At 36.0% G+C, this 24883-nt stretch overlaps 1 protein-coding gene across 2 annotated transcripts in view; it reads right to left on the reverse strand.

Moving 5' to 3' along the window:
- BMP6 (bone morphogenetic protein 6) overlaps positions 1 to 24883 on the reverse strand; it is a 92735-nt gene that overhangs the window by 1615 nt on the left and 66237 nt on the right. For both annotated transcript variants that reach the window (XM_039350287.1, XM_039350278.1), the window contains exons 2-6: positions 15135 to 15327; positions 7913 to 8061; positions 6606 to 6803; positions 2210 to 2286; positions 453 to 563 (exon numbers count right to left, since the gene is read on the reverse strand). In XM_039350287.1, coding sequence (XP_039206221.1) covers positions 453 to 563; positions 2210 to 2286; positions 6606 to 6803; positions 7913 to 8061; positions 15135 to 15327 — 728 coding nt within the window. The remainder of the gene's footprint in view (positions 1 to 452; positions 564 to 2209; positions 2287 to 6605; positions 6804 to 7912; positions 8062 to 15134; positions 15328 to 24883) is intronic.

Raw genomic sequence — 24883 nt, forward strand, 5'->3', positions numbered from 1 at the left:
ATAGTATTACCTGTAATTTCAATTCAGTCCTTCCTAAACTAAACTTTTATCTGAGCCATCTGAGATTGCGGCATGTTTATAAGAGTACCTCCATGTCTTCATAGCCACCCTATGTTCTTATTCAATTTTGCAAAATTTGGGAGCCTATACTATTATTTTTAGCTACTTAAAGTTAGATGCAGTTGTACATTTTCGTAAAAAGTTAATGAAATCAGAATTTGCCCGTCTTAGATCTTCCTCTGCTTTCTATAATCCTGCTAGCCTTCCCACCTCTAACACTGATGACTTAATTTATTAATGTCAAGATTATCTTCCTATTTCTATGAAAGTTTAAGTTAGCCAATAGATATGCTGGAGAAATCAGCTATGTAACAACTTCAGGAAGAAAGACACAAGTTTAAATTCTTCATAACAATTACAATTATGAGCTATGCAATAACACATATACTTACCAAAGTTTGCACAATGGCATGATTTGTGGCATTCATATGAGCATTGAGAGGGAAAGAGCATTCTCCATCACAGTAGTTTGCTGCATAACCCTTTGGTGCAATTATCCAATCCTTAAAAAGAATATTACATGGGTTAGAACAACTCAGGTTAAATATACATACAACAAGGACATTGAAAACAGTGTTTCTCTATGAATTTGCAGGATGTTATAAAATTGTTTACTATGTCTTGAATTTTAGACAATATAAAAATAATTTCTGTAGTACAAAGTTGTCTTTATGTAATATAAAAAACCAATGTAAGAGATAGTAAACCATTCTGTATAACATCCTCCAAATTCACAGAGAAACACTGATTTCAGGAAAAAACTTTATCATTGCTTTTAATACTGACTTTCATGCATTATTAAAGTAATGCTGAATCTTCTCTGCCAATCCTGTGAAGTGTATACTCATATACAAGTAATCCCCATTTAGCAACCACAACTGGAACCAGCAACTTGGTTGTTAAGCGAAATGGTCAGTAAGTGAAATTGCAACTGTGCTTATGATCTCACTTAGCTTTCCTTTGCTTTACAGACCTGCAAAGGTCATGACTGTAAAAAATGGTCACTAAGTTATAGACATGGTGAATGTCTATAACACAGAACCACAGATTCCAGCACCTCAGCTTTGTGTGCCATGTCAAAGGATCCACTCCTAAAGTAGGAAAGGGTAGAGAATGTTCTGGAAGGGCGCTTCAGGATTTTTAAGGGATTAAAAGAATGATCAAAAGAGTTTTTGCATTAGGTTGTTAGGTTGCAAACAACGATTTCAACATCGCCAAGTGTTTGGTCCTCATTTTACACTTGCATGCCCAGTGTATGCAAACAAAAAAACTCACAATTTGGTTCTACCTATTGTGAGCGTTTAGAGCAGGGGTATCAAACTGCCGGCCCACAGGCCAGATGCATCACCAAGAAACAGCGCCCACCCGTTGCCAGCAGTGGAGAAAAAGCTCCGATATGTCGTGCGACGTCACATGACGTCACGAGTTTGACATGCCTGGTTTAGAGACTACAAAAGGGATCCTGACATTTCTTGCATGACTGTTGTGTATGGAAAGTGCATTTGTTTCCATAACAGTATAATATATATATAACGTTATAATACATGTGCACACAGCCTCCACATAAATATAAGCTACATTTTTAAATGGAAGCTTCTACAGCTAGAAACAAAGGATTCCTTGCCTAGAACCATTTTACTACACACTATTGCATGCACCAGCAAGGCAAGATTCAATTACAGAAAGACAGATTTTAATTCAAAAGGAAGGAAGCCATTTTAGTAAGATCTATGCAAGACTTTAGACACTTGGAACTTACAGTCAGAGGGCTTTACAAGCAAATGGAGAACTTATAATAGGAATTATTAAAATTTAAAAACTGACAAACCAAATGATAGTTTTGCTGATTCTGCTCAAAATCCATCAGGAATGGAGAGGACTTTAAATATTACAAAGTAAACAAAATAGTAATCAATATGTTCTAGAAAACAACTGAAAAAGCATTTTATTGTAGCTATAACTAAAATTTGCTCTTCGATCCAAGTTAAGATTATGTCAAATATATCACTGAACAGGATATTCAAGGTTTCCTTTTTCCCTGTATGTACTTTGGTAGAACATGAACACATTAAATTTGCTAAAAAGAAAACTAGCATCAATATCCCAGATACTGTTTTAAGGCTACATTTAAGACAGAAACACCACATACCTGCCATCCCAAGTCTTGGAAGCTAACATAAAGTTCATGCTTTCTGCAAGCTGTTTTTAGGTCGCTGCTGTTATAATCTGTTAGGAGGTATATATAAAAAACTGTTGGAAATTGTAGATTGATGTAAGTTCTAAAGCAAAGGTATGCAGTTTTTAATAGGCAAAGGTGCACATAGCACATGGAAGACAAAAACCATAACAGCTACTACATAAATGGGGCATTGCTACACACATTATTTTCTTGCAGAATTTTTTAAGAATAAAAAATAAACATTGTTTTTAATTCTGTGAAAGCAGTTTTAAAAACCATAGCCTTAGCATTGATCAGTTTCCTTAGGATGTAGTATAGTGCTGATTTTCAGCACTCAAAAGTGCAAAATTAAGCAGCATAGTAGAGAGGCTGCATGGATCACAGACAATCCACACCTGTTTTAAAACATGTTAAATTTTGCAGGTTATTGACTGCAATGATCTGAAAGCATAACTTCAGAACCTTACAGGGCCTATTTTGGATTTTGGAAATCCAAAATCATTTTTTAATTCTACCGGGCAGGAGATTAAAATTATTTGAAGGAATACTAGGCTAGCACAGGTTTGGGTTATTTTTTGTAACCTAAGGTTGTTTAGTCCTATTTAATATGTGTAAAGTTGTTCTTATCAGCAATGTTTTGGAAAAGCCAGAGAGATAAGTGGTCATCAGAGCAACAGGGATGTGTTATGGGTAGTCCCTTTCCCCCCCCCCCATCCTGTATTCCCAGTCTTCAATGCTTTGCTGTTCTACTATTCTACCTCGATGAAAGGGCTGGTTTGCTTTTTTATCACTGAGTTCTGATAGGGTGACCTGATGATATCAGACTTCACTCAGATCTATCCTCCTAAATCAGTGATGGCAAACCTTTTAGAGACCGAGTGCCCAAACTGCAACCCAAAACTACTTATGTATCGCCAGGTGCCAGGTGGGCATGGCCCGCTGGGTGGGTGTGATTACAGTGGTCATGGCAGATGGGTGGGCATGGTCAGGATGGGTGTGGCCAGCTCGATGTTGCTCCTGGGGATGGACGCCTGTGGGAGCTGGGCAGGGTTGGGGGAGATCCAGGGGGTCTCTGGTGGGTGGGATGGTGGGCAGGAGGCTTGTCCTGCGGGATAAGGTGAGGCAAAGTGAGGCAGGGCAGGGATGCAATTGTCGCAGGGCAAGGCGAGGCAAGGGTCGGGGCGGCTGCTGCCTGACACCATTGGCCCCCACACACACAGGCCAGCGAGCACATGGGTGCTGGGATGCATCCGGCCATGTGGGTGAGTTGGTGAGTTGGTGAGTTAGCGGGAGGCTGGTTGAAGAGGACGGTTGCCATCTCCGGGGCATGGTGCGCATGCCCACAGAGAGGGCTCTGAGTGCCGCCTCTGGCACGCATGCCATAGGTTCACCACCACTGTCCTAAATAATCGACATAGCACCAGCACAGGTTAAAAGAGAGAAGCTGTTATAATCTATCAGAAATCTGCCTCCCCAAAGTAGACATTTTAGAATGAAAACTGTACAGGCAGTCCTCAACATACAACAGTTCTGAAAAAGTGACCATTTTTCACACTTAATGACTGTTGCAGCAGCCCCAGTCATATGACCAAAGTTCAGAAGCTTGACAACTATCTCATATTTATGACAGTTGCAGTGTCCTGGGGTCATGTGAGTACCTTTTGCAACCTTACAAGCAAAGTCAGTGGGGAAACCAGATTCACTGAACTATTGTGTTACCAACTTAACAATTGGAGTAATTCACTTAACAACTGTGGCAAGAAAGATCATAAAATGAGGCAAAATTCAATTAACAAATGTCTCACTTAGCAACAGAAATTTTGAGCTCAATAGTGGTCATAAGTTGAGGATTACCTGTATTCTATGATAGTCAAAAATCAGGGGCCTAGTAGTACTTTTTCAAACTAACAAATTTTATTAAAAGGTATGAGCTTTTGTAAAATACACTCTCTTCTAAATCAGTCTCTGATTTCTCTTATCACTAGGAAATTGAGGTGTTTAGGAGTATTTCTGCTTGGAGTTAAGTTACAGACAATTGTTGGTGTTCTGCTGTCCAAATATCTTCCCTGTTTGTTTTATCCCAGAAAGTATTTCCTTAGCACAGGCAAATGGTTTATGGAGAAAGCAAGATAATTTAAGGAAGAGAGTTTATTATTTTATTGACTACAGCAAAGCCTTTGTGTGGATCAGAACAGAATGTGGAATGCATTAAAGCTAACAAATTTGCCAGAAAACTTGATTATTGTTATGAGGAATTTTTTAAATGAACAAAAAGCTACTGTAAGACATGAATGTAGAGCAACAAATAGTCCTGAATAGGGAAAGAAGTAAGACAAAGTTATATTGTCTCCATACCTTTTTAAATATATTTTAAGAATATATATTTAAGAATTTTAAGGTGACAGCTGAAATCAAAACTGGAGATTGAAACACTGATAATTTAAGACATATAGCTGACATTAATTCTTTAAATGAATATTAAGAAACTTAGATGACCTCATTATGAAAGTAAAAAATGAAAAATCTGGAATTATTTGAAATATTAGGATGACACAGATAATGCCATCATGTTTTGTGAATTCTGAGTTGACCAGGAAAACATGAAGATGATATTTAACTTTGTTGGGCTCAAGAATGAATAATGGAGCAAATGCTGGACAAACAAAGGATTAATCAATACTAGAGATGAAAGTATGACAAATTTACATAAGCTCATGAAGAAAAAGGATATACAACAACAAAGATCACAACAGCCATAGCAACCCCCCCCCCCCGTAGTAAGATATCAATATGAAAAACTAACCTTCAATAAGACTAAGAGAAAGAAAATGGGCTTCTCCAAATTAAGGATTTTGAGACAATTAAGATTACCATAAGCTCCAAAAATGAAATTAATGAAGATTGACTGCTCCTTTGAGGTAATGATCAGGAATCAGACACTCAAATTCTTTACAAAGTGATTCAAGCAGATGATAAACTAGGAAAAAAATGAGCGTGCTTGGCAAGATTGAGAATAAAGGAAACATAAAAAATGCCTGAGACAGGCTGAGATTTGAGCATTTGTAGATAAAATCAATGGCAGGATTGACTTGAAGATATGTAATAAACAATAACTCTGGAAGAAAATAACCCAGTTTCTAAGTAAGATTTAATCTCCAATCTCCAAAGCACACACAATTATTTAGTTCTTGGTTTTTTAAAAAGCCAGTATAGTGTAATAGTGAAGGTGCTACGGTAAGACTAGAAACAGAAAGACCCAGATTCTCACTTAAGCATGAAAGTTTGGGTGAGTCTGACTTAGTCACTCACTCTAGTCCTAGAGTGGGAAATTAAAAACATCTATTTACCAAACCGCATTGGGTTGGTGTGCAGATTAGTCTATAGCTTTCAATGAAGAGGCTTTCATCCTACAATGGATTGATCTGGGCTGATTATTATACACATTCAAGCTTATGTATATTGACCAGTTTGTCTACCTCAGGGCTCTTTAAACGTGGCCCTTTTATGACTTGTGAACTTCAACTCCCAGAATTCCTTAGCCAGCGTGGCTAAGGAATTCTGGGAATTGAAGTTCACAAGTCATAAAAGGGCCAAGTTTGAAGAGCCCTGGTCTACCTAGTAGTTATTCAAGTAGTAGATTCAGATGTGTGTGTGTTTCAACTATATTATCTGAAGTCCATTGTTTTTTCAAACTATAGTAAAACAAAACTTGCTAAAAAGCATTGTATATTTTGTTTGAAGTAACACAACTTCCTGTCATTACAACAATTCCAGTATTTTTTGTTGATTACGTTAATTTTAAGACTATGATCTGAAATAATAAATCAGGCTTTGAATGAAAAAGAAGCTCTCTTTTTAAGCCTATAAATAGTTTTGCATTTAAAATTAATCAAATTTTACAGAACGTATTGCTACCTAAAACTTACAATTTTGAAATTTATATTACAGCATTGAGAGTCACAATTCTCACTTTTGCTACAGTAACTTTTCTATTTAATCAAAATGACAGTATGATCACAAAACATTAAGCCAAGTTAAAGTTCTGTCATAACTGGGTTGGAACATATATTAAATGATCAACTTTTGCACCAAAAGCAATCTGAGATTGGTAGGCTTCAAAACTGGTTGTGAATCAACCAGTTGAGCAACTTGTACTTAAAAATAAATATTGCAGAAAGATACTAATGATGATTTCATGTGTATAAAGTTGAAGGGCCAATTAAAATATTAGGGCTATTTTTTTATTGAACATAACTACAGAAGAGAAAGCAAAGATAAAAATAGATGTGAATAAAAAAAAATCTTAAAATGCTCAAAAATGATGTGTAATGAATAAACATAGCCCAGCAGGTATATAAGAGGTTACCTGTGATACTGGATGTCCTGGAAACATCTTGTGGTTGTGTGGAGCGGTTTCTGCTCTGGTCCCTGCGTCTGCTGGGTGCTGACCTAACAGTCCGAACATGAACTTCACTCACTTTAAAAAAAGCCACCATGAAAGGCTGTTTATCATAAGGGCCATCTCGACCTATTAGTCCTGCTTCTCTAGGGTTTATACTGAGACCTATAAATTAAACCAAAAAAGATAGTATGTCATATAAAGTGTACAGTGTTTCTGAATAGTTCTTTTGAGACAAGCAGATGTTTTCATACATGCAACATCTTACTGACCCTCTTTAATTTTCCCCTGCTCGTTCTTTCTATTCAATAGCTATTATCATTATTTAAAAATTATAACATGAAAATGGCAGTTGAATCAAATTTATTTCGCACAGTTCTTTTGTCTTGCATAATGTTTCCTGCATTATTTTTAAAAAAGGCTTGTTAACAACAAATGGAAAGCAATTAAATCACATCGTATCAGCCTGGATCTGTTGGACTTGCGAAGGTGGTAATCAATAAACCATAGTTCAGAAACATAAATAGCTGGATTGACAAAGCAGAACTAAGAACAAAACCAATCTAGCTAAGCAGCTAAAAATGGTACACTTCCCCATCAATTGAAGCTGAAAGGCATTCTACCAACCTGTTTAATTATTAATTATTAATAAAATGAAATGTAGCATGAGACCCCCACCAGCATTACACAAGTTAAGTACCATAGATTTATCAGATGTACAGCCTTATAGACCAAACATGTCAAACTCGCGACATCACGTGACATTGTGCAACGTGTTGGGACAGTTTTGCCATTGCTGGCAATGGGGTGGGCACGGCTTCTGTGTGATGTGTCCGGCCCGTGGGCCGGCAGTTTGACACCCCTGTTATAGACTGATGCAATATTTTACACTGTATCACCACTTCTGGTCTACAAAGAAAAGCAGTGTGATTTCTGATCCAGTCAAGAAAACACATTGACATTTCTATCTGCCTCCTAGGCAATGGTTCAGTTACCCTACATGTAGTAGTCATTCCTAGAAAAAAGTACTTTCAGAGAGTTTTTCAACAACCGCCAACAATATTCACAAGCCAGGAATTCTCAGTATTTCATAATTACAAACATGTGATAAAATAATCAAGAAGCTTTCAATCTGTGCTATTGGATTCAGAGCCAAAGCTATATCGTATCACAGCTGTGTGACTGCATGAGCCAGATAGATAGCTTAATGTTATAAACATAGCTTCACTTAATGACAAGGTCAGATGTTTAGAATACGTTGGTCTAATACCTACCATCTCTAGTCACCACACTCATCTGGAGTCCCAAATTATGCTGAGGGTTTATCACCCACATGTTGCTAGTAGCAGTGATGTCAAATTCTAGCCATCCTTCTTCTGAGGCCCATACTATTCGGGTGTCCAGCATAAACAAGTTTGAATCTCTGAAAGTAGAAAACAAAAGTTAGGAGTACAAAAAGGACTGCATTAAATACTGAAATCATTAAAGCAATGAAAACAAAATAATTTCATTGTGTATCACTGTTATTTTATCCAGCTCTTTAATCCTACTTTTATAAGGATTGAACCACTATCCTATCTAGACTGAAAAGATTCAGAAGACTAATATTAATATAGATATAAGTTCAAACTGTTTTCTGACACCTAGTGGTCAACCAGAATTTACAACTGAGATATGGTAGCCAAAAATTATCTTTATTGTAATGGCCTTTCCCAAATGGGATTCTACTTAATGTTTAGGATTATAATTCTTTTAATTTCCCAGTATTGATTATATTATTATGTTATATTATCTCTAACCTTGTGTGTTATTACTACAACAAACCAGGTTAGAGGATATATAATTAGATGTATGCTTTTACAAATTAAGGAAGTGAGAATAATGCATGAAGCTGGAACAAGACATGGTTACTTTCATGATTCAAAAAGAAATGTTTCATATGTTATCTTGCATATTGCAAGGCATCTTCAAAAATTTACACAACTCAACAAATCAATAGATTGTTTCTTCACATTCAGATATACTAAATACACTAAGTGTGGGCCATATTCTTCCCATATTTTATGGGAAATGTTCAAATGTCTGAAACTCATATCCTTATTCTGGAGAAATACAGTCTAAAATTCTATTACCACCTCATTACATGTAATGTGATGGCTTCTCAGTCTTGGCAACTTCTAGATGTATGGACTTCAACTCCCCAAATTCCCCAACCAGACACTCTTTAAAAGAAACTTCTTGGATGAGAAGCAAAACATCTTCAAAGAAAAACAAGAAAGTCCAGTTGCCTCGTGAAAAATCATCTTTGGGACTCTTTACAATGCTCTCAAGACTGTGTTCTACGGAGGTGCTTCAAGGTGGCAGCATGCTGCATGATTCCATTCCTAATTCTGACCTCACTTAACTTTTCCTAATTATTTTATATCAAAACCTTATCAATTTTAAGATATGTGGACTAATTCCCAGAATTCCCTAGCAAGCCAAGGATGAGAAACACTGCTTTATATAAGAGAAAAGACTTGTCCTATTATAAATTACAGCAGTGAAAACCTAGAGGGATTGTTAATATTTTAGTAGGATTTAAATTACTAATGTGTAAATAATGTATCTATTGCACTAAAAAAAACCTACATACTCTGTTTGTTTTAATGCAGATTTCCTCAATTTTGAACTAAAATACCAAAATGAGCCATTAATTTTCATGTCTTTGAACTGGCCATATACTTTTTTTCAGGTATTTTTTAAATCATTTTTTTTTTCTTTTTACAAACCTGTAATCCCTTTTAACGGGATGGAATCAGGTCGACTGAGTGGAGCTGAGCGTTTACTGGCTGGATACCCTTCCTGATGCCTATGTGGCATTTGCAACAGATATTTTTTCTCTTTGCACCCTGATAGAGAAACATCTGTCGCTGCCTAAGTTTGAAAACTCTCAACCTTTCAAGTGGGAGGCGAGCATCTTCACCTCTAGGCCACTGCGCATCTCCTAGGCTATCGTGCCGCTCTTTAATCAATTAATGTGTTCATTTTACATTAAAAAGGTACATACTGTATCAAGTATCCTTGCAAATACATTTTTATATTAAGATTGATTGCAAAAAGAAAAAAGTAATATAATACAAAATGGTCAGAAAAATGTATATGGGATAAGAGAGAGGAATAGAGAAAGAGAAACAGGGTTACCAGGCATTCCAATTTGACTGGGATTGTCCCAAATTTACATTCCAATCTGGGTGTTGCACTTAGGTTTATTTAAAAAAAATATGGAAAATAGGGCTGTACCCCCAGCAAAGGCAGGATGCAGATTTAGCCATTAGCACAATGAGAAAGTTTAAATGGTAGAATATTTGCAGTTCAGGATTGATCTGTAATATCATCTGCATGGGTGATATTACCTAGTTTGATAATGAAATGTCTGCAAGAAAACCACCAAGTTGAGAGAGGATCAAGGACTCCAAAAAAGAAAATAAATAAAAATGCAAAATGGACAAATCTGTTATTCTCTTGATCTGGAGTTCTCTTAAGCTTCACACTAGCATTTCAGTGGTATGTATTCAAAGCATGTTTCATGAATAAAGTCTCTAAATTTGGTAAACTCCTGGTAAAACTTCAATATAAGGCAGAATTAATAATGCTCACTTCTCCTATTCTCCCTATTAAATGGGCTGGATTAAGAAAATAACTGGCCTGAAATTCCTTAGCTGGCTTCCATGTTATAAGGGAAGACAAGAACTCATGCCTTCCCAGTTTTTAGTCCATCACCTTAACCACTACATCAAATGGGCACTCACTGTTTATTAGCAGCTGAGTCTGTAACAAAAATCAAAATGATAATGCATCATAATGTCATTGTGCAAATGACACAAATCAATGATACCACAATATAGTGAATTATTTGTCTGGTGGTGTCATGATAAACATCATCTTTTCCCTATACCCTGCAGCCTTCCTGAAGGCATCTATGCTTTTTTAATAGAAAACAGCAACTTTATAAATGGTTTGGACTGAAGTAAACATAGCCACTTTCTGCTATTCATTAAAGTAGCATCATCTTTTAGGATTCCATGTGAACCTGGCTGCTTTTAAGGAATTAGCTTTTTTGGAGGGGACTCACATTGAACCCTGAAAAGGACATTGTTTAATAGTAGAGAAGTTCTATGCTCATATAAGATTCAAAATACTTTTTCACAAAACATTTTCCATGAGTCATAGCCTATTACTTTTGTTTTCATTGTTATCTTTGTATTGATTGTGACTGTAAATTACTTTAACATGCACTTACTTAGAGAAAATTTTTAAGAAACATATTACATTTATATTCTTTCTTGTAGGAGCAAAAATTTGGCTTCATTTCCCCATATTTAATTCTCACTCTATGAGGTGGATTAGAATGAAAGTCACCACTATGTTTCCAGATTTATTGGAATTTGATTGGTTTTCTTCAGTCTTGCCATTTGAACTACTGTAATATCCACTCTTAAAACATCGTCAAATACAGTCTTCAGCTAGCCAAGAAGTTAAGGGGTTCTATAGTTTACTTCTTTTTTTTTTCCCTACAAGATGGTGTGCGTGTGTGTGTGTGTGTGTGTGTGTATGTCTATAAACACAATTTTTACTGCAGAAAACCTCTGTAAGAGTAAATAAGGTCAGCAAACAGATGATCTAGAAAAAACAGCGCCCAGTCTACCTAAGCAAGATAGATGTGCTGCTAACACAGAAATCATTTATTTCTGGAATTTCCATCCCACATTTCTAGACCACAAGGCTCTCAAGAAAGGAAAAATTAGCTCTAGGTTTGAAAGAAGAGTGTTCATTTGCTTTTTTATAAATATCAACCCTACTTACTATTTTTAACCAATATATCCTGACTATATTTACAGCATTCATGAGACAAGTACTTTGCAACTGATTACAGTATTTCCAACACAATCTGAAATTTCTTTTTCTAAAATTCTATTTAGGGCCGTTGGAAAGAATCCTGAAGCTGTGAGACAAAAATATTTTTCCTCTCTCTCAGAGATATACATCACATCAAGTAATAAAAAAGCTTTAGGTATACTCTCAAAAAACCTTTTTTCTTACAGTTACTATCCAACTCTTTAGTTGTTTTTTTCCAACTAGTCAGATATATTTCTTTAAATTCAGGTTGAATAAACAGACTTTTTTTCCCCAATCTGTTGAGTTTCAAACAGAGGCCTTCTTATTTTAATTACCCTTTAAGAACTGCAGGTTTTGGCCTGTCTTCAAAGGTCACTGTTACCCAGGTGCTTAACAGGACCATTACACATCAACAGCAATTTGTGGAGCTATTAATTATCCTTACTCAATAAAACTTTCCTCATGCTCAACTTTTTTTGGATGTTTACTATTCTTCAATGACACATTGACATAACAGTCTAGACTCTGCATATTGGTAACCTCAGGCTTCTTTAAAAAAAAAAAAACAACCTGAAGCTGTGACAGTTATATATGTATGTGTCTTTCCTTATGTGGTTAAATTTGATGAGTTGATTAATTCTGTAGATATTTTGCTTCATACGTCACTGATATTTTCACCTCAATCCAATGCCATTTTATGAGTAGCCTTTCATTTCAAGTAGGGTGATTAAGTGAAATGAAACTATCCTCAAATAATACATTTTCAGAAGTAGGACATTTACTTCCATCTTCCACTTCTGAGCTATTTCTGAGTTAGGATCACAAGAAACTGCCTTCTTGAACTATACAGTGATTCAGATATGAAAGAAAAAAACGTTCTTTGAAGCAAAGGAACACAAACAGTATCTGTCTGTAACTTGTGAAAGCAACTGTGTCTTTTTCGGAGATTGCGTGGCTTCCCTTTGCAGCTGCTGTTTCCTATGAGTTAACTGAAATGCTCAAGATTAATATTAGTAATAAAATTGGTGGATAGTATAACTTTTTGAGTTTTGCATATAGATGCAAACCATGAAAGTACAGTCTGCAAGTGTCTTTTAACACATGTTTGATTATTTGAAAAGTATAGTTAAACATTGGTGCAACATACAATGAAACAAACTAAATAAATGCATCTCTCTTTCAATTCTTTTGAGGAAATTACATATTTTCTAAGTAGTGAATCTTACCAGCAAACTGCATCATCATATTCTAGACTTAAAATTGAACCCATTGGGGAAGCTGGATTTGCTTAACCATCACATGATTCACTTAATGACTGTGGTGATTCATTTAACAACTGCCATAAGAAATTCTGGTTCTAATTGTGGTCATAAGTTGAGGACTACTTCTACAGTCAGGATAGATCTAATCTAATATTTACAATAGCAATAATACAGAAGTATTGGTGCTGAAAGTCCCTCACAGTACATTCTCTCTTACATTATTATAACAAACCTGGGTGGGATTTAGAGTAGAGTCCATTCTACCTAGAAGATACTTCAATGGCAATAATTATTCATGACGTAATTTCTGTTCAGTGGACACATGGCAATAACTGCTGGGCTTGTTTACAATATAAGTGTGAGCAACAAAAGCAATGTATAATATTTTGAATGTAGGAAAAATATAAGCTATCTGAACAGAGATGTGTTTGCTGTCTTTTATAGCAAAATTCTGGGTTTCAAAGGCTGCTCCCATTTCTGTTTGTTTTCTTTTCCATGTTCCTTAATGGAACACAAGGCTCTGCATAAACAAGACTGTATACACAATAAACTGAAGGGCTACCCAGTCAACTGACTCATTCTAAACCGAAACATTTTTCCTCATGGAGGTGACTCTCCTCCTTATAACCTCCCAAGATACCTTCCATTTGTTTGTCCGCATCTTATTCTTTTTCCTTCACTTTGTTTTCCCCTTTTCATTCCCTTTTTCTTACATGCTACCCTTGGGAAAGAGACAATCGTAATTGCCATACTAAGCCAAGCTTGACACTTCTGCCTAGTTATGGTTTGTGATTACAGCTGCCTTTATAATTGATAAGGTATTTGAATATGGTGATTTTGTGCCCTTCATTTGTAACAGAAAAGTGGACTTGAGGGTACTTTTGGACTTGCTAGATTGATGGCAGCCTTGACAGGCACACTCTGCTTTGCTCTATCTTTATTTTAAGGTTACATTAATAGAAACCTGCAAGTCTGAAAGTACATTTCTCCCCCCTCACAGTTACAGTCCAAAAACTAGGGGGGGGCGGTCCCCTCTGAGGGATTTACCATATTCCCATTTCTTCTGCAGTTTCAGCTGCAATGACCATTCCTTGGTCTGCATCTCTTCCTCCCATCTCCCAAACCATTTCCCACACATCATTACACATAGACATTCAACTACCCCCCTCCATTCCACCCTACCAGGTCCTCACAGGTCTTAGGCTTCCTCCCCACTCCTCCAGGTCTTCCCAAGACTTGAGTCTCCTCTCCACCACCCATCAAGCACTTATCCTTTGAGGATCTCCAGAGTACCAAACCTTACACTGGGGAAAGAGGGCAAGCCATTCAGTCCCTAAGTATGCCTGGCCGCACAGCTGGGTCTTAAAGGTGTCTGCCATTTTCAGAGCAGCCACAGTTCCTTGCAGCTGCACCAAAATGGCAGCTGCTTTTGTGATACAGCTGTGCAGCCCATAATGGAGCAATCCATTCTGCTTTCCTAACACAGTTTTTGCAGCACGGTGGAAAGCTCCAGAGTAGGAAGCAGGCCCAAGGCCTGCAGGGTCCATCTGGGGGGCCCTAGTGGTGGTGGAGAAGGACTATAGGAACCCGGTGGTGGTGGAAAAGCAGGCTCAAAAAGTGTGGAGACCCCAAGGGCAGGAAGTGGAGTATAGGATGTCTCGGGGTGGAAGAAGCCTTGGGAGGTCTGGGACAGATGGGCCTAGGTCTATGTTAGGCCTCCCCTACCATGTGCTCTGCTTAATCACCCTGTGGTTGTTTAAATGACTTCATCAGGGAGAGCACGGGGTGAGGGCCATTAAGCCAAGCAATCTCATTTAATGACTATCACAACATACAACCATAATGGACATTACGGTCATAGATCCCAGTCTATCTGCATTTCAAAAACAACACGTGTCTCTTTAGTTATATGATAGCCCTACTTTTTTTTAAACAGTTTTTCAGTTTAAATTAAGTGAAGGGCGAAGCCAACAAATAGAATAAAAGTATTTCTAATTAAACTTGTGAAAAAGAAAAAAATCATAACTCTTGTATGTTCATATATGTGTCTATATTATAACTTTCTGGGATATAATTGCTAGAACAGCATGGCACAAGAACAAGTTTTTAAATTAAGATTCTAAATCTTGGCAGTGAAAAACAAGTTTTGTACTGATCCCACACATTATTTTTGAAAAGACTTTAAATCTTTTCTGTGTATAAATTTCAAAGAGTATGAACAGAAATAAAGACGTTTCAAAAAATAAACAGCTTTAATTCCACAGAATTAAAACAAAATGGTGCAAGAAGTAGGAGATGATAGAATCTGAATTTTTATGCTTATGTTGGTTTCACATTTTTAGCAGTAAGGACAAACCTGTTCTGATATTCTTGCAATACTTGATAGATGCTAATCAGAAAGGTTTGATTTTTAAAGCCTCCAAAAACACAGTCCTTGTAGATTCGGAATTCAGCAGCAGTAACGGCCTCTCCTTCTGGAATCTGAGACAAATTAAATTTGAACTCCTTGTGATGATGCTGATAAGGCAGGAATTCCTTGTCATATTCAACTGTATAAAAAGCAAGAAGATGACAATTATAAATTAACCATAAATTCTATGCTTTCCCTTGCAGACTAATTTTCAGAAATAAAGATTACATTTGTTTGGTTTGAATGACAAACTTGCCTCAGAAAAACTAAAATAAGGCAGCTGAGACATCTAGGAAAATAATATTTTATTAAAAAAAATAATCAGAATTGGGCAATTTTATGTTAGCAAAAATGGAAACAATATTTGTTCTATTTGGTTTTTGGCTTTTCTCCAAAGAATTAGCATGTGGTTTATACAGATCTATCACCTGTCCCAGGCCTCCTCCAGCCATCTTCCCACCCTTAAGCCTGCTTTCCCACCACACCAGATCCCCCCAGCCTTTCTGCCTCCCCAGAGAGTCCGGCAGGCCTTGGGCCTGCTTCCTCCTCCAGAACTTTGCATAGAATGAGTTAGGGAAGCATAATGGATTGCTCCATTTAACATAATGAACATGTTAACACTTTCCACATCCTCTGCAGTATCGCTCACCCAAAACAGCATGCGTTATAATAATAATTCCAATCACTTATAATTCATTTCTGTCACTTCCAGGATGAATATTATGATAAAAAAAATCAAGTGACCAAAGGAATACGGTAGTAATTGCAGGAGTCGTTCTGTTCTTTTCTGTTAGCTACAATACTCAGCTGCTACTAAGTGTTTACCTGGGATGAAGAACAATTTAGACACTGCCACTGAAACTTTTTGATCCAGATATTACTAGAAATTACTGGTTTCTATTACTAGTAACTGGAATTCTACATACGTTAAAGGCTTCTTATACTCTGGGGTTCACTCATATAAAGAAATTGAAATGAACATATAAAATCAGCATTAGCTTCTGATAAGACTTGGATCAATGAGTTTGAATATTCTGCTTTAGTATCTCAATTATAGGTTAGCTGAAAAATTCAAAGATTCTTTGATCTTAAAATGCAGTTAATACCATACACTTATCAAATCACCACAGCGAACACAAATAAAGTTACTTCTAATCTGCTTATGGCTAATAGAAGTTTAAACCTTAATTCACGTGGCTTAGACTTATTATCACTATGGTAAAAGGGTGAACTTTATGTTTCCTTGATCACATCCTATACCTTTTTTGGATTTTCTTGTATTTGGCCTTTTTTCTAACTGAGTGCCAGTCAAGATCCCCAAAGAATGCCTTCTTGATTCAGCATTTTTCTGCTCTGTGGGCACTGCCACTGTCCATTCTATTTTGGTATTATTTTTTTCCATATCCCTGTTTCTTATCTAAAACAAGAACTCCTTCTAGCCTTCTATTGATGTTCAACCTGTAGTATGTTACTAAGTTTCATTGAGTTCTATAGCTCTTATTCTTAGATAAGGATGCAGAGGCTGCAGTTGTATGGAACAGATATGTTTAACCCAGCTTGCTCTATGTAAGCTAGGGATGGAATTGTTTTGGTACTGGGCTGACCTTTTTTGTAAAAAGAAAATAAGTGAGCTATTGTGCTGGGCTGTGAATACAATGAAATCTATATACACTTTCCTGGCAGCATGTCAAACTAAGTCTAGTGACTCTTCCTCCTAGGGAAGCACACATAGGCTCTAGTTCCTTTAGTTAATCTTTTAGACTTATTTTCCTTTCATTTACAAAGGATTCTAATTTTTCAGAGTTCTCATTGATGTAGCACTTTCTCTGGCTGAGGGGACTAACTTACTGCACACCATACTTTTTAAAAGCAGGCATCAAGAGTTGCTCATGTTCTCATCTACTTGATGGAATGCAGATAACTCTTTCCTGCCTAGTTTTACCCACCTGCTTTGTACATCCTGCTTACTGAACTGCTTTCAACAGTATCTTCCTTTATTTCCTATGTTATCAACCACAATCCATATGTATTTCACATAAATGAAAAAAAAACCCCAATGCCTAACCTTTATCTGGAGATGGTGAACAAATTTTAGTATGTTGAGTTAATTAACTTAAAAATTGACAAATATCCAAACTCATTAGGTCAGGGGTGCCAAACTGCTGGCCCACATCATAGTGAAACCACACCCATCCCATTGCCGGCAATGTCACGATATGTCACGACACATCACATGACATTGCAAGTTTGACAACCCTGCATTAGATAGAATAGGAACCCTTTATGGGAAATCTTATTACAAAAAAAAAAGAAGTTATCCAACTGTGCAAGTGAAAGAAATATGAAACTAGTAAGTTTGTCTTATCACAGACAAATTTATAAAATAATTTCTCTAACTTATACAGTGAACATATTATAAAAATGATCACACTGGAAAAGGTGATAGCTGAAATGAAATTTGGAGGTCCAAATAGCAGCAACAGCAGATATCTAGACACTGTCGCTTCATTATCTGAAAGCAATAAAGATTTTAAAAAGTATATTTTGAAAATAAAAACAGAAAGTGAAAAATATACGTTAACATGAAAAATAAGGATGATAAAGGTAAAACATCAACCTATACACTCAATGAACTTACACTGGATGGCAACAACATAACAGTAATAAATATTTTGTTTCTTAAGAGTTAAACACACCTGAAGATTGATGATATGCTGGCAAAGCAAAGAGGCAATTAATTGTAGGGAGGAAAGCAATAACAAACATAAACAAGATAAGGCTATATCTATAATAATAAATATCAGACCACTTAAATCAGTGCTCTTTTCATATATGGCTGTGAAAGCTAGAGAGATAAGGAAAGAAAAAGAGGTGGTGGTTTTAAATTATGGACTAGAAGTAGAACCTTCATTAATTTTGTGAGGAAATAAAGATTGCTTCCTTGACTCAGGGATCAGCAAACAAAAACTCACATGCCTTGTGCATGTGATGTAAATCAATGACAGAAACAATTATGCTAAAAACCTGAAAGCCATTATATCACATATGTATACAATCCACTAATATCTGCTGCTTTCTTTTATTTCTACTTATAAAACTTATATTGTTATTAGTTCAATGATAAGCTAAATGCAGCTTTAAATCAGCATATTGATGCATTGATCATCAAAACTGCGCTTTTCAATAACATTTCCATTTATTATTTAATTGTCTTGTCAGAAAAAAATAGAATGCTTATTAGCATGTAGCTATATATTTTGAAGAATATTTTTTAAAGAAAAAGAGATGGGAGCTACTCATTTTACAGTAGTATTTTGGCACAAGTCATTTTTAATATATACTTACTCTAAAGGTGAAAACTCAGTCCACTATAAAATGTAATACAATGTCATTATAAGGAATATTAAATTTGCTGTACTTTTCATTATTCAGTGCATAACCAATAACTATTCCACGTTAGCAAGCCTATAGTAAGTAGTCATGATTTTGCAGATGTGGCATAAAATATGATTATCTGAAAAGAGATATAAAAAAGCTTACAGATTCTCTTTCCACACATAGGGTTTTTAAATTAATATCCCTGATGAGTTAGAACATACTTGAAATGCCTCAGTCCATCTGATAAAGAGATTGGATGCTGCAATCCAGTTCCATTCTTACTGTAAAATATGCAGTTAAAATTTCTTCAAGAAATCCACTTCTCTATAAATATAAATAGCAGTTCACAAAAAGTCAGGAAAAGAATACATTGTGGTTATAAAGCCCAAACTCTGGGTAAATATTCTTTCTCATGTGAAAAAAGGAAACAAATAGTATTACCCACAAGTAAAAATAGTTTATTTAATTCTAACACTGAAGTACTATTGTGTTAAATATATCAAAAGAAACTGCTTATTCTAATATAGGAAATCATGATATATTCATAGTTAACATTATACAAAAACACAAGCTTGCTATGATACATAATTTGTGTCAGTCCTGTTGATTGGTTTAAGTTTAAGTCTTTAAATACTGTGGAAGTATAAATATAATTAACACTGGAGAACCATAATAATATATTTACCCAGGGAAAGTTATCTAAATCATTATTGAATTCTCCCAGAGATGTATGTATATAGGTATGTAAGTATGTATGTATGTGTGTGTATGTATGTATGTATGTATGTATGTACATAATACCTCAAGTTCAATGTTTTTCATTCAGGAAGAAAATATTCATTCTATGTTCTTATATTCATATTTATATTCACAAGAGGTAAAATGAAGAACAAAATATTCAGTGAGTAGGTGTATTGGCAAACAGCAATTTTTGAACATTCCCTATCCTTGTGGTTTTTAAATACCCAAGGAAAAAATTAGTAGAACAAACTAGTCTAGACCATAGATTTTTTTGGCTATTTTATGCTACTTTATTATAATCAAAATGAATAAATTTCATGTTTGGCTTTAAAAAATAAACCACAAATGTGGCACACTCTTTTGTATTCATTTTAAATAGAATTTCATAAAAATGCCTTCCAGAACAGTGATTATTCTGAAAGAAAATTTTGCTTTCAGAATGCCAGTATAATTCCTTCTTGTTATACCATGTTGGTTTAAACCAGGGGTGCCCAGCTTTAGCAACCTGTGGACTTCAATTCCCAGAATTCCCCCACCTGACTCACGTCACTTGTTGTCAGGCAGAAATCTATTTCAGTTCTGTATTTGATAATAAGCAAAGACCAAAAGGAAAATAATGTCTCAAGAAAAGCTGAGATGCAGAAGCAAACAGTAATGTTCTCTGACCAGTGACAATGAAGCAAAGGAACTCTGACCCATGTTTTGGTGATGCATCTTTTCATAAGAAGTCATAATAATGATCACTCATCGTTTCCTTGCCATCCTCTTTATTTGCTTAAATTTAGGTGCCTCAGTGTGCCTCCAAATAAGGGAGACCATTCACAGCATTTATCTTCCTGCCAGAGATTTCAAATACAGAAAATCAAAAACTATGGTGCAGCAGCAAACTAATAAATTCAACCTTTGATTACACTGGAGAGGATATTTCTAATGGAGGACAACCAAGAGTTTTTGCTTGCTCCCCTTGGACAAAGACTAAATTATTTATTGTCTATCTGTCTATGAAGATCTTTATTTTCTCTATTGTATGTTAGCCTCTTGCTGGGCTTCTTTTAATCCAAAACTGTCTCCTTTTTCTCTATTTCTATAGAACGTGATACTACAGTTAGTACATTTTGCTCTGTTTAAAAATAGGAGAGAACTGAAGCATAAAGCCAGAAAGCCTAGACTAAAAGAGTTTACCTATAATCTGCTCATAGAGCCAAGCAACTAAACAAAGATAGGAAAAGCAGATGCTGTCTGAAGTTGGAGTGTGACAATTGTATGTGCTCAGTCACAAACTTCTTTCTTTCTTGTCTATTGAGTAGGTCCAGGGAATGGGAAGGTTATTATTTTATATTTGTGGGTATGACTGTGATCTAAGTACTCTGCTCCTTCATTTCCTCTAAATTTTAAAATTATTTTCCTGATAATTTCCATTAAGCACAAGTTGCAACTAAGAGTAATCTTAGTAAATCTGTAAACCATGCGCCCCAGCCCACCACAGATTAAGTGTATTAGAAATAAAATATAATGAAAATATGAATAACAGCTACTGTTTCTAGACAGACTGAGAGTTTCAAACTTTCCTTGTAGATTCACAAGAGAGAAATGGATGGATCATACAAAAGCCATATTAGGCACAAGGACAAACTCTTAATTGCTACTGCTGGTGCATGAAGACCTCTTGGAAAGGAAATGGAATGACAACTGCTGGGACAGAAGCAATGAGACCAAGTAGTGGAATTATATCCCTTTTATGTTGTTTTAAACAGTTCAAAGGGAACATTAAGTGCCAGGATTACATTACCTAACAAATTATAAGTTAAGGGTTATACTGAAGCTCCATGAATCCACAAATGCAAATTAACAAAGCAGCAACAAGAACATATGACTTGAGTATCCCTGCAAAGCAGGATGTTCACATGTACAGAAATGGACAGATTCCACATGGAGAATATAGTCTTATAGTTGTTGCTGCTGCTGCTGCTGCTGTGGTTGTTTAAATGTATGTGCTATCTGACTGGCAGAAACTCTGGGAGTTTACAAGGACCCAAGTTGTAAATTACTTAATGTTTGTTGTTTATAACAAATATTAAATTGTACCATATCAGTGCCAGTGTTAAAGGTATCATATGGCTTAAATGGCCTTCACTCACTTAACAAACATATCTTGCATCAACTACAGTTTCTGAGTAGTCTTCAGAGGCAGCCAAAGCAGGGTACATTACAATAAACCAAACACAAGGTGATAAGTCTGGCAATTCCTTATGCATCTCAAAAAGAGTTGCAATTGGACCATCCACGAAATCTAAATAAAAACTTTTCGGGGCACCACGTCTACCTGTGGCTCAGGTAGATGCTGTGAGTCCAAGCAAACACCCAGATAATAGACTTGCTATTTCAGAAAAAAATGTGATTCCATCTATAACTAAAACTGGAATTGCCATGGAGGCTGGTACTGTAAGTTTTTGGATTAAAAAAAAGGTCTATCACATTCACCCCCCTCCCACACACACACATCAGCTCTGAATTTCAAAGATTGACTTGGTGTGTGGTCAAATTGCCTGCCAGATCACTGGGAGATCCTGCAATTTTTTTCCCTTTGACATATTACAGGTAGACTTTAAAAAGACCACATCAAGCTGAAGAGACAAATTTAGAAGGATGCCCATTCTTCATGAAACACTCATATTGGAAAGACTGCAAAAGTACACAAAGGGGTTTATATTAACAGTATACAAGCAATGATGCACTGCTGAAATGTTAAAAAATAAGTTTTGCCCAGTCTACTTAGCAACTATTCAGCTTGTAAAAGGAAGTTCAATTCACAGCAGAGTTGGCTCAGAGAAAGAGTAACATTTTTTGATCCCCATCAATTGCAATTAATGTTATTAGATGTAAAACAATCTGATTAGTTAGTAGGGAGTGTATATTTTAGATTCATTCTTCATCTTTATAGCTTCCTGATTGATGAGTTCCTCCTCTTCAAGGTTCTTCCACTTGTTTGATCTGAGGAAGGGAACAGTCCCTGCCTCTTCAATAGAAGCGAGCACTTCCTATTTGCACAGAAGAGGTAAGCCTCTGAAATCTCTGCCAGTTAGTTTTAGTAGACTTTTGTAAATTGATTTATTTTATCCCACCTTTATTATTTTTATAAATAACTCAAGACAGTGAATGTGCATCAACTGGCAGTTTCAGAGTGTCCACCTTCCATTTACTTCTGACAATTGTTGAAAGATAGAAATAGCAATCCATGCAGTCCACAAGCACCATCCCAATGTAAAGTTAATCTTGTTCCTGCTCTTTGAATCCTCACATTCCCATGGCCTTTCAGAGAAAGCGCAGCTGCAGAACTAACTGTGGTTCCTCACACAGGGAAGAGGTTAAAGCGGTAGATCCATCCACCGAGATGAATTCTTCCCATAAAGAGGAGAGTTCTATAAATTGTTGGCTACCACCTCTGATGAAGTTCCCTGATGATGGGCTCCAGCACAAGCCCCAAAGCTTGGAAGAATAAACTTTTGGTCCTGATGACCAACTCAGATTGGATCCTGCAACATTATCCAGAGAGACAGGTATTTGCCTTCATTCGCTACCACTGCAGATCTGACTCCAGGGTTTCATAATGATTTGAGGTAACTCTAGAGGGCTTTTAGTACTTACAGCTGATGCTTTTTTATATTCTAACTATTCTTCAGTTTTAGGTTGTTTAGTCAGTATGATCCAAAGATTTATTCCTGAGTTTGCTCGTTCTTTCTTCCTCCCTCCCTCCTTCTCTCTTCTCTGTTGTGAAAGTAGTTACCTCCTCTTAACACCAGCTGACACACAATAGAGTCAGAGCAAAACAAAATAGTTTAACCTAAGACTCTGGTGAAGAATGATACGGTCATTAAAAGAGCCATAAAAAGCAAGAGGGGAGATAATAAAATAATTAAAAAAAAACACTTAAAATGGGAAAAATTAAACAAACAAATTTAAAAGGAAATTAACTAAACTTTTAAAGTAAGTTGTAAGGAGCTCACTAAAAAGATTTCTCTTCCTATGTCATCTTCACCTCTACCTCCCCCACCAGCATCCAATTGTTGGGGAACTCCTGAAGCACCTGTAGGAAGCAATTCTATCTCAAGGCTCCCGGGGAAGCTCATCTGGTTGATCCTCCATCAATATCATACCACAATCTGCAAAATAGTAGGAGAATTTTTTTATCCAAAGGCAGGTTTTAATGTAAGTGTACATTAATTTAATACTGTGGATAGTGCATAATACTTGCCATTGACAAGATACCACAGTTTGAGCATTGAAAGCACTTTTGTACATAGCACAAACTTGTAACAGCCTTAAATATGTGTATTTTGCATTTAAATCCTCAATTTTGTATGTCAAATATATTAACCTAATGTTATATAATCATATCTTCATGTGTGTTCACTATTTAGCTTTTAATAAAAATTATTGTTTTCAGTATAGCAAATGTAGCAATAGTGATAGTACTTAAACTTATATACCGTTTCACAGTGCTTTACAGCCCTCTCTAAGCAGTTTACAGAGCCAGCATATTGCCCCCAACAATCTGGGTCCTCATTTTTACCAACCTCAGAAGGATGAAAGGCAACCTTGAGCTCAAGTCAACCTTGAGCCGGTCAGAATCAAATTATTGGCAGTTGGCAGAATTAACCTACAATACTGCATTCTAACCACTGCGCCACCACCACTCATCCTATAGATGAGCTCAAATGTATCTGTATATTTTCATATGTTTTCATATTACCAGATTGTTTTTATTGGTATGAGCCAATCTTCCATCAATGGTTAGTCCTATTTATTAATATGACTCAACAAAATATGATTCTAAAGCTTCATGTTGGCTTTGCAAACCTTTTAGTTGGCTTTGCAAATATACTGAAAAAAATTCTGTTTACTGTTGTTAACCATGTTTCTCATATGCTGTTACATCAGCCACCAAGCAGGCACGACTATTTCATCCTTCTAGGTTAAAATTTCTTAGGGTTCTATGCACATCAGCAATATTTTCCCTTATATATATTCATAAACTATAGCACATTAACTTTCCAAATGAACATTGACTGACAAGGATGATTTGCCTTCAACACTCCTAGACAGTTTTTCAATTTGCCAGTAGCACAACCATTTGTCAACAAACAGGTTATGTAATCCTATAATTAATTACACAAGTGACATTTAGAAAAGGCATATTGGATCATAATGCTTCCTCATTTCTTCAAAACCCATCTTAGCTGTAGCGCAGGCAACCCCTACATTTTGAGGCTAGTTGGTTAAAATACCACCCAACTAGCTTTCCAGAATGCTGTGTGCCATATCAGTTTATAACTCTGTGCAGGACAGATGAAATTATTCCAAATAGAATCCTTAGCTGCAGTGACTGGTTTTACTTTATTTTTAACTACTTCTAAGAGTTTTAGAATCATTCTTGGAAATATACAATCACATTGCCACCCATGGGCACTACACTGAAAGCCTAGGCAATACAATTTTCTCTTAATTATAAAGTACTCCCTATCTATGAACTGATTCTGTGACAAGCTAAATATATTTTTAGAGATGTATTTAGCAAT

The sequence above is a fragment of the Crotalus tigris genome, unplaced genomic scaffold, assembly GCF_016545835.1.
Source record: "Crotalus tigris isolate CLP2741 ecotype Arizona unplaced genomic scaffold, ASM1654583v1 scf7180000017567.3851432, whole genome shotgun sequence".
In the NCBI taxonomy this organism is placed as follows: Eukaryota; Metazoa; Chordata; class Lepidosauria; order Squamata; family Viperidae; genus Crotalus; species Crotalus tigris.